Here is a 14,634-nt window from a genome sequence, read left to right as displayed (position 1 = left end):
TGCACGCACGGTGCACGCACATGCACAGCACATGCATGCACAGTGCACACATGTACAGTGCACACGCACAGCACACGGATGCACACATGCACACACACACACAGAGTGCACACATGCACAGCACACACGTGCACAGCATGCACGCACACACACACACGGTGCACACATGCACAGCACACACGTGCACAGCACGCACGCGCACACGCACGCACCACACACACGCGCAGGGCACACACGCACGCGCAGCCCCAAACGCGCGCACCCAACGCACGCGCGCGTGAGCACCCCTTCCCCCCGGGGGACTGACCGCTGAAGCCGTGCGGGCAGAGGCAGCGGTAGGCAGGGGTGCCGGCGGGCAGGGGCAGGCAGCGGCCCCCGTGCAGGCAGGCAGCGTGCAGGCAGGGAGAGCTCTGCCCGCACTGCCCCACGCCGCGGCTCCGCAGGAAGCTGTAGGACAAATCCACCTTCTTCCCGTTGATGGAGACCTGGGGGGGACGCCAAGGGGGGGGGTGTGAACCCCTGGGCTCCCCTCCCCCGCCGAGGGGTCCCAGGCGCGGGGCGGGGGCGGGGGCAGGGGCGGGGGGGTCTCACCTCTCCGATGCAGCCCCGGAAGGAGGCGTTGGTGGGGGGGCGCAGGGGGGGTTCGGTGCCCCCCAGGTACAGCGGGGTGCGCAGGTTCAGGCCCTGGCTCTTGCCGGGCGAGGAGCGCTTCACTGGGGCGGCGTCATCCACCGCCAGCGTCCCGTCCTTGTGCAGCCGCTCGGCTGTCACCCGGTGCCAGCGGCCGAGCGTCACCGGCTCGGCGCTCCGGAGCACTGCGGGGCCTGTGGGGACGGGATGGGGGTGTCACGGGGCGGGGGGGGACACACACCAGGGGTGCTTGGTGCCCTGGGTGATGCTGGGGGACCCCAGTGATGTCAGGGGACCCTGGTGACACCACGGGAGCCCGGTGATGTCAGGGGACCCCAGTGGTGCCGCAGTGATGCCTGGGGACACTGGCAGTGCCTGGGGACGCAGGTGATGGCAGGGCACCCCAAGGATGCCAGGGGACCCCAGTGACACCAAGGGACCCCGGTAATGCCAGGTCACCCCACAGGTCACCCCACAGATCCCCGGTGCCACCAGCCCCCCCAGTGCCACCAGGACCCCGGTCACCGTGCCAGCTCACCTGAGCCCAGCTCGTAGCGGAACTCGAGGTGGCCGCCGACCATGGCCAAGGCGACAAAGTCCTCGACGGGGGCAGCTTTACCGGCGCTGAAGAGCAGGAGCCCGTCGGGTGCCAGCGGCAGGAACTCGGCCTCCACCCGCAGCTCGTGGTGGACGTTGGTGAGGGGCGGGTAGGAGACGAAGGCGCCCGCCTCGCCGAAGGATGGCACGCTCACCGCCTCGCCTGCAGCACCCCAAATCAGCGCCCGGCTGGTGGGACCCCATCCTCCATCCCCACAGTGGCCACCTCCCCGGGGTGGGACCCAACGGCTCATCTCCATCGTGTCCATGATGCCCATCTCCCCAGATGGTGCCTAACCCCGTGTCTCCATTGTGCCAGGGTCCCCAGGGTGGTCCCAGCCCCACGTCCGTGTCCCCAGGGTGGTCCCAGCCCCATGTCCCCATCCCTGGGGTGGTCCCAGCCCCACACCCACATCCCCAGGGTGGTCTCTGCTCTGTGCCCATGTCCCCAGGGTGGTCTCCAGCCCCATGTCCCTGTCTCCAGGGTGCTCCCTGCTCCGTGCCCACATCCCTGGGCTGGTCCCCACCCCGTGCCCACATCCCCAGGGTGGTCCCCAGCTCCATGCCCACGTCCCCAGAGTGGTCCCAGCCCCGTGCCCTTCTCCCCAGGGTGGTCCCCAGCTCCATGCCCACATCCCCAGGGTGGTCCCTGCTCCATGCCCACGTCCCCAGGGCGGTGCCAGCCCCGTCCCCGTCCCCTCGGCCGCGCTCACCCTCGGTGCACCTCTCGCCAGCCTTGCCCAGGTGGCAGCGGCAGGTATAGCCCTGCCCGTCCGGCCGGTTGACGCAGGTGGCATCGGCCCCGCACGCCTCTGCAGGGTGACAAGCGATGAGCACCCATGCCGGGGGGGGACACACCGGGGTGACATCCCCGCGCGGTGGGCACCTTACCCGGGTGACAATGCAAAGCCTGCGAGTACTCGCAGTTGCTGCCGGTGAAGCCGTGGGGACAGCGGCAGACGTAGGTGCCGCTCTCGGCGTCCTGGCACACGCCGCCGTTCTGGGGAGGGGGGGGATGCGTGTGAGGTGGGTGTCGGCGATGGGTGGCGATGGGTGGGCATCACCCCCCCCCCCAGCCTCACCTGGCACGGCCGGTCCTGGCAGGTGGGACAACTGGTGACACCGTGCGCCTGCAGGTCCATGTCCCCAAAAGCCACCTCCTCCCCTTGGATGCGGAGCTGGCGCACGCAGCCTGCGGAGGGATGGAGATGGATGGGGGAGGGGTTGACACGACGCTCAGTGCTCCCCCCACCCCCCCGGTGCCACCCAAAACCCCATCGCTCACCCACAAAACCGTGGCTGAGCCCCGTCTTCTCCACGGCGCCGAAATCGGGGTACCCCCCCAGGTACAGCTCCTCGTTCAGATCCAGCCCTTGGAACTTCCCCTGCGGGCACGAGTGGGTGGGCACCACCTCCAGCACCCTGACCCCCACCCGACGCGTACCCCACCCCTCCCCTTACCTGCGAGGTCCCGTTAACCGGGGGGTGCCCGTCCAGCGCCAGCGACCCCCGGGTGAGGTTGCGGAGGAGACGGACGGTGTGGTACTCGCCCAACCGCAGCGGCGTCGGGTGCCGGATGGTGGCCATGCCCGAACCGGCATCGAACCTTATTTTTTGGGGGGGGGGTGGGGCACAATGGGTGTAGGAGGGTGCCGGCACCCATCTCCTCCTCCCCCCACCCATAGCACCCTGGGTCTCACCTAAATTCGGGGCGGCCACCCACCAAACCGAAGGAGATGAAGTCGGCGCCGCTGTTTTTGCGCTGCCCGTTGTAGAGGAGAAGCCCTGGGGGGTGGGAGCGGGTCAGCAGGATGGGGGGGGGGGGCACGTCCCAGGGGAGCCCGAAACACCCCCCGGGATGGAGGGGAAACCCCCCCTAAGGTGTGGGGGGGCTCGGTTCAACAGAGAATGGGAGCTAAAGGAGAGGGGAGGGAGAGATGGGGGGACACAGGGGGGACATGGGGGACGACGACACGGGGGACACATGGGGGGGACACACGGGGGGGACACACACGGGAGGGACACGGGGGTCCCGTCGGCACTCACCGTCAGCAGCATCGGGTCGGAAGGTGATGAGGATCTCGAACCTCTTGTAGGCGTCCTTGATGGTGGGCAGGGGGAGGAAGGAGCGGGGCGTCTGCCCGAAATAGGGGACCAGGCGCTCTGCGGGGACGGGGGGGTCAACAGAGGTGGGGGTACACCCCCGCACCCCCCCCGCCCCTCCATTGGTCTGTCTGTCCATCCTCACCTCGGACCTTGAGGACGTAGTAAGCCGTCTCCTGGCCACGGTGGTTGGTGGCGGCGCAGGCGTAGACGCCGGCGTCCTCGTGCCGCACGGCCGGCAGCGTCAGGACGTTCCCCTCCGCCCTGGCCCCCACCGGCAGCTCCCCCTCGAGCTGCGGCAGAGCGGGGAGGGGGGGTGTCAGCACCCATAGGGTGCCCCCCCCAAATCTGCACCCCTGTCCCCGCGTCCCTCCGTCTCACCTTGCTCCAGGTGATCTCCGGCACCGGGAAGCCGGACGCCAAACAGGGCAAAACAGCCGCCGAACCCACCGAAACCTCCTTCACCTCCGGCTGCCCGGCGATTTGGGGGGCAGCTGGGGACGCACGGAGGTGTCATCACCCCGCGGTGATGCTGCGCGTGTCCCCAGCTCCGCGTCCCCGTCCTCACCTTGCACGTGGAGGATGACGTGGGACTGGACGCTGCCCACGGCGTTGGCGGCGGTGCAGCGGTACTGCCCGGCGTCCGCCCGTTCTACCCGTTCGATGGTGAGGATGCCGGCGCGGACCAGCACCCCGGGTCGGATACGGCCCCCCACTTTGCTCCAGGTGACGTGGGGACGGGGTTCGCCCAAGCCCAGGCACTCCAGCTCCACCGTCGTCCCCGCCAGCACCGTCTGCACCGCCGTCCGGATGTTGATCAGGGCCCTGGGGAGAGCTTGGCGGGGGGGAGAGCGGGGTTTTGGGGTACCCCCCCGGCAGGGGGGAGGCATCGTGGCTCAGGGTGCCAACCGGAGGAGTGAGAGATGGGGAGAAACGGGGTGCTCGTGGGAATGGGGAGACCACTGGGGTGGCCGTAGGCACAGGGAGAGATTGGGGGTGCTGGGGTGCCTGCGGGTGTGGGGAGAGATTGGGGGTACCAGGGTTCCCATGGGTGTGGGGAGAGATTGGGGGTACCAGGGTGTTCGTGGGTGTGGGGAGAGATTGGGGGTGCTGGGGTTCCCATGGGTGTGGGGAGAGATTGGGGGTACCAGGGTGTTCGTGGGTGTGGGGAGAGATTGGGGGTGCTGGGGTTCCCACGGGTGTGGGGAGAGATTGGGGGTGCTGGGGTGCTCATGGACATGGGAATATATAGAGGGGACTTGGGGTGCCCCTGGGCCTGGGAAGAAATGGGGGGTTTTGGGGTGCTCGTGGGTTCGGGGGGGGGGGCGGGTACCAGGGAGCGTGTGGGTATGGGGGAACAGGTCAGTGGGTGCCCCTGGGTTTGGGGGTACCGAGGTGCCCATGGGGACCGGCTGGGGGGTGCCCGTGTGCCCCGGCGCGGGTGCGGCTCCTACCCTGGACGGTGAGGGTGGCCCTGTCCTCCGCCTGCCCCCCGCCCGGGGCGCTGGCCCGGCACACGTACACCCCCTGCGCCCCCCACGCCAGCTCCGGCATCCTGCGGGGACACGGCTGGGGTGTGGGACCCTGCGGGGGGGCGGGCAGGGGGGGTCCCCGCCGCCCCGTGCCCCCCCTCCTTACCGCAGCACCCCATCCCGCACGCTGTGGGTGGGGGGCAGCTCCCCGCCGTCCTTCAGCCACTCCAGATGCGCCCGCGGGTCCCCCGAGACGGCACAGGCGAATTCGGCGGTGCTGCCCACCCCCTTGACGAGGCTCCCCGGCGTCACCCGTACGGTCAAGGGACCACCGCCGGCGTCCCCACCGTCACCAGCATCGCCTGGGTGGGACGCAGAGCCCCGACAGTTGGTACCCGGCGGCGCGGGCATCGCCGGCGCGCGGCATCCCTGGGGTGGCGGGGCGGGGGGCGCTCACCGTGGACGGCCACGCGGGCGAAGGTCTCGGCAGTGCCGACGCGGTTGGTGACGAGGCAGCGGTAGGTGCCGGCGTCGGCAGGCAACGCCGGGCTGATGCGGAGGAGGCCGGCGCGGTGGATGGCGCGTGCCGAGAGGCTGCCGTTGACCTTGTCCCAGGCGTAGAGCAGCGGCGGGGTGCCGTGGGCCAGGCACTGCACCTGCAGCGCATCACCGGCGCGCACCGCGGTGTCCTCCGGCAGGCTGGTGGCGTACGGCGGCGCTGCGGGGACGGCCGGTACTGTCAGCGCCCGGCCGCAGCCAGGATGGGGCAATGAATGGGTCAATGGGGCAAGGAGGGCATCGGTGGGAGGGTCTGGGTGGAGATGGGGGTGGGTGTGTGTTGGGATGGACCAGAGATGGATAGATCCATGAGGAAGGGATGGATGGATGGATGGATGGATGGAGGGGCGTGAGAGGAGGTGGAGAGGTGGAAGTGAGCTGGGATGGACAAATGATGGATGGATCCACCAGGAAGGGATGGATGGACAACTTTGAGAGAAGATGGAGAGATGGATGTGAGCTGGGATGGATGAGAGATGGATGGATCCACAAGGAAGGGATGGATGGATGGATGGATGGAGGAGTTAGGAGATGGAGAGATGAGTGTGTGCTGGGATGGACCAGAGATGGACAGATCCACAAGGGAAGGGATGGATGGAGAAGTTTGAGAGGAAGTGAAGTGATGGATGTGAGCTGGGATGGTTGAGTGATAGATGAATCCACAAGGAAGAGATGGATGAATGGGTGGATGAGTTTGAGAGGAGATGGAGAGATAGGTGTGTGCTGGGATGGATGAGGTGGATGAATCCACAAGGACAAGTTGGATGGAGGGGTGTGAGCGGAGATGGAGAGATGGGTGTGAGCTGGCATGGTTGAAAGGTGGATGAATCCACCAGGAAGGGATGGATGAAGGGGCGTAAGAGGAGCTGGAGAGATGGGTGTGAAATGGGATGGATGAGAGATGGATGAGTCCACAAGGAAGGGGTGGATGGAGGGGTTAGGAGATGGAGACATGGGCATGTGCTGGGATGGTTGAGTAATGGATGAATCCACCAGGAAGGGATGGATGAAGGGGCGTAAGAGGAGGTGGAGAGATGGGTGTGAAATGGGATGGATGAGAGATGGATGAGTCCACGAGGAAGGGGTGGATGGAGAAGTTTGAGAGAGGACACAGATGGGCGTGTACTGGGATGGACGAGATGGATGGATCCACGAGGAAGAGATTGACGGAGCGGTGTGAGAGGAGATGGAGAGGTGGGTGTGAGCTGGGATGGATGAGCAACGCATGGATCCATGAATGGATGGAGGAGAGAGCAGAAGTGGAGATGGATGCGTGCAGGGATGGAACAAGCAGATGGACACGTCCACAGGAAGGGCTGGATGACGGACTTTGAGAGGAGATGGGAGGAGTGCCGGGATGGAGCGAGGATGGATCCACAGGGAATCGTGATGGGAGGGTGGGAGCGGTGGTGGAGGTGGCCACATGCAGAGGTAGGATGGAGAGGAGGTGAGGATGGGTGACGGCAACAGCGAGGGCGAAGGAGACAGTGGAGATGGCAGGAGGGGCCCAGGGGCACCCCAAGCCCCCCCACCCTCTTACTCTCCACGTCGAGGGTGACGAAGACCTCGGCAGAGCCGGCGGGGCTGCTGGCGTTGCAGATGTACTGGCCCGAGTCCTGCTGCGCGGCGCGGGGGATGACCAAGCTGCCATTCACCACCCGGTGCTGCCAGGGCAGGGGTGCCCGCAGCTTCGACCACTCGATCCGGGGCGCCGGCTCGCCTACGGGCAACACCAGTGCCCGTCACCGCGGCGTCAGGGTACCGCAGCGAGGTACCCCTCCACCGCCCCCACCCCCGCCACCCCCCTCCACCCTCCCCGTACCTCTGGCCGTGCAGTGCAGCGTGGCGGTGTCCCCGGCCACCACGGTGACAGAGGGTGGCGCGGTGACCTCGGGGGCACCGGGGTGCCGCTGTGCCGTCTCCACGTGGACGTCCACCCGGGCTTGCGCCGAACCCAAGGCGCTGTGTGCCATGCAGACGTAGGTCCCGGCATGCTCCGGCTTGGCTGGTGAGAGCTGGTGGAGGGGGGGCGGGGACAGGGTGGGTGGTGAGCAACGGCACCCACCGGCATCCCACGGCACCCCGGGGTGCCCCGCTCACCTGCAGGATGGCCTGGCTGTCCATGTGCAGCAGCGTTTGGTGCTCCACCTTCTGCCGGGAGCCCGGCCGGCTCCAGCGCACCAGTGGCCGTGGTTCGCCCCGGCCAAGGCACTCCACGCTGAGGGATTTACCCTCCTTCACGGTCACGGGGCCCGGTGGCATCACCGACACCGTGGGGGCACCTGGAGAAGGGGGAGGACATCAGCATGGGGATGGGGACACCATCACTAAGGATGTTGGCATGGCGATGGGGACACCATCACCCCGGGGGCACCTGGAGCATGGGGAGGACATCAGCGTGGGGATGGGGACGCCACCACCCCGGGAGTATCTGGGGCACTTGGAGGACATCAGCATGGGATGGGGATGGGGGATGTGGATGGGGACAGGGACACCACCACCCCAGGAGCACCTGAAGCATAGAGAGGACATTGGGATGGGGACACCACTTCAGCAGGGGGACCTGGAGCACATGGAGGATGGCAACATGGGGATGGCAACAGGGACACCACCATCCTAGGGGCCCCTGGAGCACATGGAGGACATGGGGATGGGGACACCACCACCCTGGGGCATCTGGAGCACATGGGGACAGGGCAACCCCGGCCACCTCGCACCTTGCACCAGGAGGTTGACGACACTGCTGGCGACACCGAAGCGGTTGGAGGCCACACAATGGTAGGCGCCCTGGTTGCCCACGTGGGCACCGGTGATGGAGATGACCGAGCCGTTGGTGCTGATCTTCACGTTGTCTGGGCAAGGAGGAGCCGTCAACACCAGGACCACCCTGGGGACCGCACCGGGGCCACCCTGGGGACCACCATACCTTGGAGATGTTGGCCAGGTCCCATCCGCCAAGTGACGTTGATGGGCCGGGCGCCATCATGGACGCGGCACTTGAAGGTGGCGTCCTCGCCCGGTGCCACCGCCATGCTGTGCGGGTCGATGGAGATGATGGGGCTCTGCAGACCTGCGGGGACAAAGGGACAGGGAAGCCACCGGGGTCACCCATGTCCCCCATCTCCCCCCAGCATCCTCCCTCATCCCATGGCCGCACTCACGGTAGCTGGAGCTGTCACGGGAGGTGACGGTGACGGTGACGGTGGCCTCACGGAAGACGCTGCCCGTGTCTGCCCGGCACACGTACTCCCCCGAATCAGCCACCGAGAGCTGTGACAGCCGCAGGCGGGACCCCGAAACCTGGGGATGCGACGGCAGGGGGTGGTGGCATCAACCGGCCACCCACGGCCACCGCCCCCCACCCTGTCGGTGTCCCCATCTACCTGGTGCTTGGCCGGGAGGGACCCACCGCGCTTGTACCAGGTGATGGTGGCCTGTCCCTGCCCGGCCACCACACAGTCCAGGTCCAGGGTCTGTCCCTCGGTGACGGAGGACGCAGAGGACTCGATGCGGATGGGCGGCGTGACGCCGGCGGCTGCGCGGGCAGAGGTGAGGGTAAATGTCCCCAACCGGTCCCCGGCACCGGTGGGGACCCGTCCCCTGAAGGGTGGCACTCACGGTGGGCTGGGTCGGCTCCGTCATCGATGGTGATGACGAGGGACGTCTCCTGCGTGATGCCCCCCGACGTCACCCGGCACACGTACTCCCCCGAATCGGCCGCTGTCACCCGGGGGATGCGCAGGCGGGTGCCCGATACCTGGTGGGGACAATGTGGGGACACATCAGTGCTGGAGAGCAGGGGACAGGGCAGGATTTGGGGTGACACCCCCCCTCTGCACCCTACCTGGTGGCCGGCGGGCAGGGAGCCGCCGCGCTTGTACCACGTCACGGTGGCGGGACCGGATCCTGCCACCACGCAGTTGAGGTCCAGGGTCTGTCCCTCGGCGATGGCCGAGGACGAGGACTCGATGCGGACGGGCTGCGAGACGCCGGAGGCTGGAGAGGGGGACAAGGACAGGAGACATTTGTCACCGAGGTGGCACCCAGGTCCCCAAGCGCTGCCATCTCGCCCGCACTCACGGTAATAGGTGCCGGCGCTGCCGGGCACGGTGACGATGACCGATGCCTCCTGCACGACGGTCCCCAGCGTCACCCGGCACACGTACTCGCCCGAATCGGCCACCGCCACTTGGACAAGGCGCAGGCGCGTGCCCGACACCTGGGGAGGTGACAAGTTGGGGACACGTCAGCATCTGATGCAGGGCCGTGCCCTGCGGGGTGATGCCACCTCCCTGGCGTCCCACCTGGCTGTTGGGGGGCAGAGCCCCCCCGCGCCGGTACCAGGTGACGTGGGGGTGACCCTGTCCCGCCACCATGCAGTTAAGGTCCAGCGTCTGTCCCTCGGTGACGGTGGCGGACGAGGTCTCGATCCTCACCGGCGGCGTGACACCGACAGCTGGGGGCGGCAACGGGGTCAGCGGGGGGGGACACACAGCCACCGCGTCCCCGTCGCTGTCCCCATGTCACCTCCCACCCGTCCCCAGTACCGTAAGAGGAGCCGGCGCCGGTCTGGATGGTGACGATGAGGGACGTCTCGTGTGTGACACTGCCTGATGTCACCCGGCACACGTACTCCCCCGAATCGGCCGCTGTCACCTGCGGGATGCGCAGGCGGGTGCCTGACACCTGGGGGGGAGTGACACAGGTGATGAGGGGTCACAAACCTCTTGGAACCCTCAAAAAAACCCCTTTTCTGCCCCAAAACGTCCCTCTGGTGTCCCCACCTACCTGGTGCTTGGCCGGCAGGGCCCCCCCGCGCTTGTACCAGGTGATGGTGGCCTGTCCCTGCCCGGCCACCAGGCAGTCCAGGTCCAGGGTCTGTCCCTCGGCCACGGAGGACGACGAGGACTCGATGCGCACCGGGGGGGTGACACCAATGGCTGGGGACAGAGATGGGAGGGTCACCCCAAGGAGACCGTGTGCCCCCCCGTCCCCCCTGTCCCCACTCACGGTAGGCGCTGGCCCCGCTGGGCTGGATTGTCACCATGACAGCGGTTTCCTTGCTGGTGGCCCCGCTGGTCACCCGGCACACGTACTCGCCCGAGTCGGCCGCTGTCACCTGCAGCAGCCGCAGCCGGGAGCCGGACACCTGTGGGGAGGGGACACGGGGGTCACCGGGGCCACGCGAGTTTGCGCGGGGCCATCTGGGATTGCACAAGGCCGCTCGGGATTGCATGGGGACACTTGGGCTTCCATGGGCCACCTGGGCTTCCGTGGGCTCACTTGGGCTTGCATGGGCCACCAGAGCTTGCAAGGAGCCACCAGAGCTTGCATAGGGCCACTTGGGCTTGCATGGGGACATCTGGGCTTGCATGGGCCACCAGAGCTTGCATGGGGTCACCAGAGCTTGCATGAACTACGTGGGCTTGCACCAGGGCCACCTGGGCTATGTGGGCTTGCACACCCACCCCCCTCGGGGCCACCCCCCTCAGTGTCCCCTACCTGGTGCTTGGCCGGCAGGGCCCCCCCGCGCTTGTACCAGGTGACGGTGGCCTGCGCGGGGCTGGCAATGATGCAGTTGAGGTCCAGGGTCTGGCCCTCGGCCACGGTGGAGGACGAGGACTCAATGCGCAGGGGAGTCGTGCTGCCCGGGGCTGGGGACCGAGAAGGGTCAGAGACCTTGGTCACCATCAGGTGTGACCCTCCAAGGGTCACCAGGAGCCCGGGAAGCCGGGATGGGCACACGCACGGGTGGCTTCCCCAGGGAGCTATTCACCCCGCACCCGGGGACACCGCAGGGCAGTGTCACCCACCGTGGGTAACGTCCCCTGTCCCCCCCATCCCCACTCACGGTAGGCGCTGGCCCCGCTGGGCTGGATTGTCACCATGATGGAGGTTTCCTTGCTGGTGGCCCCGCTGGTCACCCGGCACACGTATTCTCCGGAATCAGCCGTTGTCACCTGCAGCAGCCGCAGCCGGGAGCCGGACACCTGCGGGGAGGGGACACGGGGGACACAGGGACCACTTGGGCTTCCATGGGGCTGCTGGGGCTTGCATGGGGCCATCTGGGCTTGCATGGGGCCATCTGGGCTTGCAAGGGCCTCCTGGGATTGCATGGGCTACTTGCGCTTGCATGGGGCCACCTGGGCTTGCATGGGGCCACCTGGGCTTGCATGGGGCCACGGGCCAATGCCGACCACCCCCCTTGGTGACATCCCCCTCGGTGTCCCCACCTACCTGGTGCTTGGCCGGCAGGGCCCCCCCGCGCTTGTACCAGGTGACGGTGGCCTGCGCGGGGCTGGCGATGACGCAGTTGAGGTCCAGGGTCTGGCCCTCGGCCACGGCGGAGGATGGGGTCTCGATGCGCAGGGGAGTCGTGGTGCCCGGGGCTGGGGACCGAGACAAGGGGGTGACACCGGTGACCACGGCAGAGCCCCGGCGGCACGGGTGCAGAGACACGGTTCGGTGCCGGGGCACGTGGGGTCTCCCCGCTGGCACTGTCACCGCCCCGTCCCCACTCACGGTAGGCGCTGGCCCCGCTGGGCTGGATTGTCACCATGACAGCGGTTTCCTTGCTGGTGGCCCCGCTGGTCACCCGGCACACGTACTCGCCCGAGTCGGCCGCTGTCACCTGCAGCAGCCGCAGCCGGGAGCCGGACACCTGTGGGGAGGGGACACGGGGGTCACCGGGGCTTCTGTGGGGCCATCTGGGCTTCTATGGGGGCCGCTGGGCTCGCACAGGACTGCTCAAGCTTGCCCAAGTGCCATCTGGGCTTGCACAGAGCTGCTTGGGCTTGCAGAAGTGCCAGCTGGGTTTGCGTGGGGTCAGCTGGGCTGGCATGGGGCCACCAGAGCTGGCACGGGGCCACCTGGGCCAATGCCGACCACCCCCCTTGGTGACATCCCCCTCGGTGTCCCCACCTACCTGGTGCTTGGCCGGCAGGGCCCCCCCGCGTTTGTACCAGGTGACGGTGGCCTGTCCCTGCCCGGCCACCACGCAGTTGAGCTCCAGGCTCTGCCCCTCGGCCACAGAGGACGAGGACGCCTCGATCCGCACGGGGACGCCCGAAATCGGTGGCCCTGGGAGGGGGATGGAGCTGTGACCACCCATCGGGCACCGGCACTGGCACACGTCCCCCCCCTCCCAGGTGCCACCAAGCCCGGTCTCACCGTAGGACGAGCTGGACCCGGCCACAACGGTGACGATGACGGACGCCTCCCGGACGGCGGTTCCCGAGCTCACCCGGCACACGTACTCCCCCGAATCGGCTGCTGTGACATGGGGGACGCGGAGCCGGGACCCTGAAACCTGGGGTTGGGGACAGGTGTGGGTGTCACACCGTGGGGGACAGGCAGGATTCGGGGTGCTGCCCGCGCCGCCCGCGCCCTACCTGGTGGCCGGCGGGCAGGGAGCCGCCGCGCTTGTACCACGTCACGGTGGCGGGGCCGGATCCTGCCACCACGCAGTCGAGGTCCAGGGTCTGTCCCTCGGCGACGGACGGGGACGAGGACTCGATGCGGACGGGCGGCGCCGTCCCTGCCGGGAGGAAAAGCGGGGGGACGCGGGTGGGTTGTGCACACCCCCCCCCCCAAAAACCAGCCCCGAACCCCACCGGCATCCCTCACCCGCCTCACCTGGCACCACCGCCACCTCGATGGCGGCGCGGGCCGTGCCGGCGGCGCTGGTGCCCACGCAGAGGTAGACGCCGCCGTCGGCCGCCGTCACGGCGGGGATGACCAGCGTGGCGATGTCGGCGTGCTCGGCACGGGACTGCGGCACCGGGGCGGGCGTGAGCGGCACCCACGGTGCGCCCACGTGTCCTCCCCCACACCAAGGAGCACCCAAGGGTGCCGGCTCCTGGCTCACCTGTGGCGGCAGGGTGCCCCCCTGCTTCTCCCAGGTGATGGTGGCGGTGGGGGACCCCGAGACCCGGCAGTAGAGCCGCACCGTGGAGCCCTCCTGCACCTCCGTCCGCTCCGGGCTCACCTGCACCCGGGGTGCACCCGCGTCTGCGGGAAGTGGGGGGTCAGGGGCGATGGGGGTGACGGGGACGAAGGGGACGATGGGGACAGCGGGACGATGGGGACGGACGATGGGGGGGACGGGGACGATGGGGCCAACAGAGGTGACAGGGGTGATGGGGCTGATGTGATGATGATGATGATGATGATGGAGGTGACAGGGATGATGGGGGGATGATGGGGATGGACCATGGGGACCGTGGGGACATCAGGGATGACCGGGACGGTGGGGATGACGCTCACCCTGCACGTGGAGGAAGGCCCGTGCCGTGTGCTGCCCGGCGCTGCTGCGCGCCCGGCACGCGTAGTGCCCCTCGTCGGCAGGCTCCACGGTGCCGAAACGCAGCGTCCCGCCCTGGATCACCGCCCGCGGCGGCAGCGCGCCTGCGGGGACATCACCCGGCGTCACCCCCGGTCACCGTGTCCCCGAGCCCGGTGCCGGTGTCCCCCCCCCGTCCCCAGCGGGCACCTACCGAGCCACTCGAGGGTGGGCGGGGGGCTGCCGGTGACCACGCAGCGAAATTCGGCCGGCTGCCCCGGTGCCACGCTCAGCTGCGCCGGCTCCACGGCGGCGGTGGGGGCGGCGGCGGTGCCGGCTGCGGTGACACCCCGGGGGGGGCGGTCAGGGCGCGCTGGGGCCCCTCCCCACGGTGCCGGCCCCAGGCGGTGGGGGCGGTGGGAAGCGGATGGAGGGGGGCGCGGCGTGGCACGGCCGGTGGCGGGGTGCGCAGTGGAGCCCCGGCATGCGGCGGGTGCGGGGAGCATGTGGACCCCCCCCAGATGTCCCCGTGCGGTGACTTACCCGGTCTGTGCCCCTCCATAAACTCAACGGGTCCGTAAAACATCTGAGTCTTCGAGGGGGCTGCAAGAGGGTGTGGGTCTCAGGACAGTGTGCCCATCGCCCCGGCGTCTGGGCGGCGAGCGTGCCCGTCACCTCAGTGTCTGGGCAGCGAGTGTGCCCATCGTCCCGGTGTCTGGGCAGCGAGTGTGCCCATCACCTCAGTGTCTGGGCAGCGAGTGTGCCCATCGCCCCGGCGTCTGGGCGGCGAGCGTGCCCGTTGCTCACCCTGGACGTAGAGCGTGGCGGTGCCCTCGTCCATGTCCAGCATGTTGGAGCCGGTACAGACGTAGACGCCGGCGTCCTCGGGCCGCACGCCGCGCAGGGTGAGGATGCCGTTGAAGTCCACGGCGCTGGCCGGCAGCGTGCCGTGGTTCTGCCGCGTCCACACCAGGGTGTAGGCGGGCGACTGGC

The 14,634-nt window shown here is 68.6% G+C and overlaps 1 protein-coding gene across 3 annotated transcripts in view; it reads right to left on the bottom strand.

Annotated features, from left to right (window-relative positions):
- Positions 1-14,634, bottom strand: part of HSPG2 (heparan sulfate proteoglycan 2) — a 45,415-nt gene that overhangs the window by 5,504 nt on the left and 25,277 nt on the right. For 2 of the 3 annotated variants that reach the window (XM_054849530.1, XM_054849531.1), the window contains 43 exons: positions 14,449-14,629; positions 14,185-14,244; positions 13,856-13,978; positions 13,626-13,766; positions 13,228-13,370; positions 12,996-13,131; positions 12,752-12,897; positions 12,531-12,669; positions 12,286-12,440; positions 11,883-12,021; positions 11,598-11,749; positions 11,212-11,350; positions 10,863-11,014; positions 10,371-10,509; positions 10,149-10,300; positions 9,908-10,046; positions 9,665-9,816; positions 9,441-9,579; positions 9,205-9,356; positions 8,979-9,117; positions 8,744-8,895; positions 8,522-8,660; positions 8,287-8,430; positions 8,078-8,212; positions 7,461-7,642; positions 7,183-7,375; positions 6,901-7,080; positions 5,260-5,520; positions 4,969-5,164; positions 4,785-4,885; positions 3,899-4,165; positions 3,712-3,824; positions 3,476-3,623; positions 3,274-3,390; positions 2,928-3,012; positions 2,689-2,833; positions 2,513-2,612; positions 2,310-2,419; positions 2,119-2,227; positions 1,941-2,039; positions 1,169-1,390; positions 592-824; positions 308-485 (listed from right to left, as the gene is read on the bottom strand). In XM_054849530.1, the coding sequence (XP_054705505.1) occupies positions 308-485; positions 592-824; positions 1,169-1,390; positions 1,941-2,039; positions 2,119-2,227; positions 2,310-2,419; positions 2,513-2,612; positions 2,689-2,833; positions 2,928-3,012; positions 3,274-3,390; positions 3,476-3,623; positions 3,712-3,824; positions 3,899-4,165; positions 4,785-4,885; positions 4,969-5,164; positions 5,260-5,520; positions 6,901-7,080; positions 7,183-7,375; positions 7,461-7,642; positions 8,078-8,212; positions 8,287-8,430; positions 8,522-8,660; positions 8,744-8,895; positions 8,979-9,117; positions 9,205-9,356; positions 9,441-9,579; positions 9,665-9,816; positions 9,908-10,046; positions 10,149-10,300; positions 10,371-10,509; positions 10,863-11,014; positions 11,212-11,350; positions 11,598-11,749; positions 11,883-12,021; positions 12,286-12,440; positions 12,531-12,669; positions 12,752-12,897; positions 12,996-13,131; positions 13,228-13,370; positions 13,626-13,766; positions 13,856-13,978; positions 14,185-14,244; positions 14,449-14,629 (6,427 nt within the window). The remainder of the gene's footprint in view (positions 1-307; positions 486-591; positions 825-1,168; positions 1,391-1,940; positions 2,040-2,118; positions 2,228-2,309; positions 2,420-2,512; positions 2,613-2,688; positions 2,834-2,927; positions 3,013-3,273; positions 3,391-3,475; positions 3,624-3,711; positions 3,825-3,898; positions 4,166-4,784; positions 4,886-4,968; positions 5,165-5,259; positions 5,521-6,900; positions 7,081-7,182; positions 7,376-7,460; positions 7,643-8,077; positions 8,213-8,286; positions 8,431-8,521; positions 8,661-8,743; positions 8,896-8,978; positions 9,118-9,204; positions 9,357-9,440; positions 9,580-9,664; positions 9,817-9,907; positions 10,047-10,148; positions 10,301-10,370; positions 10,510-10,862; positions 11,015-11,211; positions 11,351-11,597; positions 11,750-11,882; positions 12,022-12,285; positions 12,441-12,530; positions 12,670-12,751; positions 12,898-12,995; positions 13,132-13,227; positions 13,371-13,625; positions 13,767-13,855; positions 13,979-14,184; positions 14,245-14,448; positions 14,630-14,634) is intronic. The other variant, XM_054849532.1, reaches the window with a different exon arrangement.

Source organism: Grus americana, chromosome 21 (genome assembly GCF_028858705.1).
Source record: "Grus americana isolate bGruAme1 chromosome 21, bGruAme1.mat, whole genome shotgun sequence".
Lineage (NCBI taxonomy): Eukaryota > Metazoa > Chordata > Aves > Gruiformes > Gruidae > Grus > Grus americana.
The sequence above is the reverse complement of the archived record's forward strand: the minus strand, read 5'-3'. Positions and strand labels throughout refer to the sequence as shown.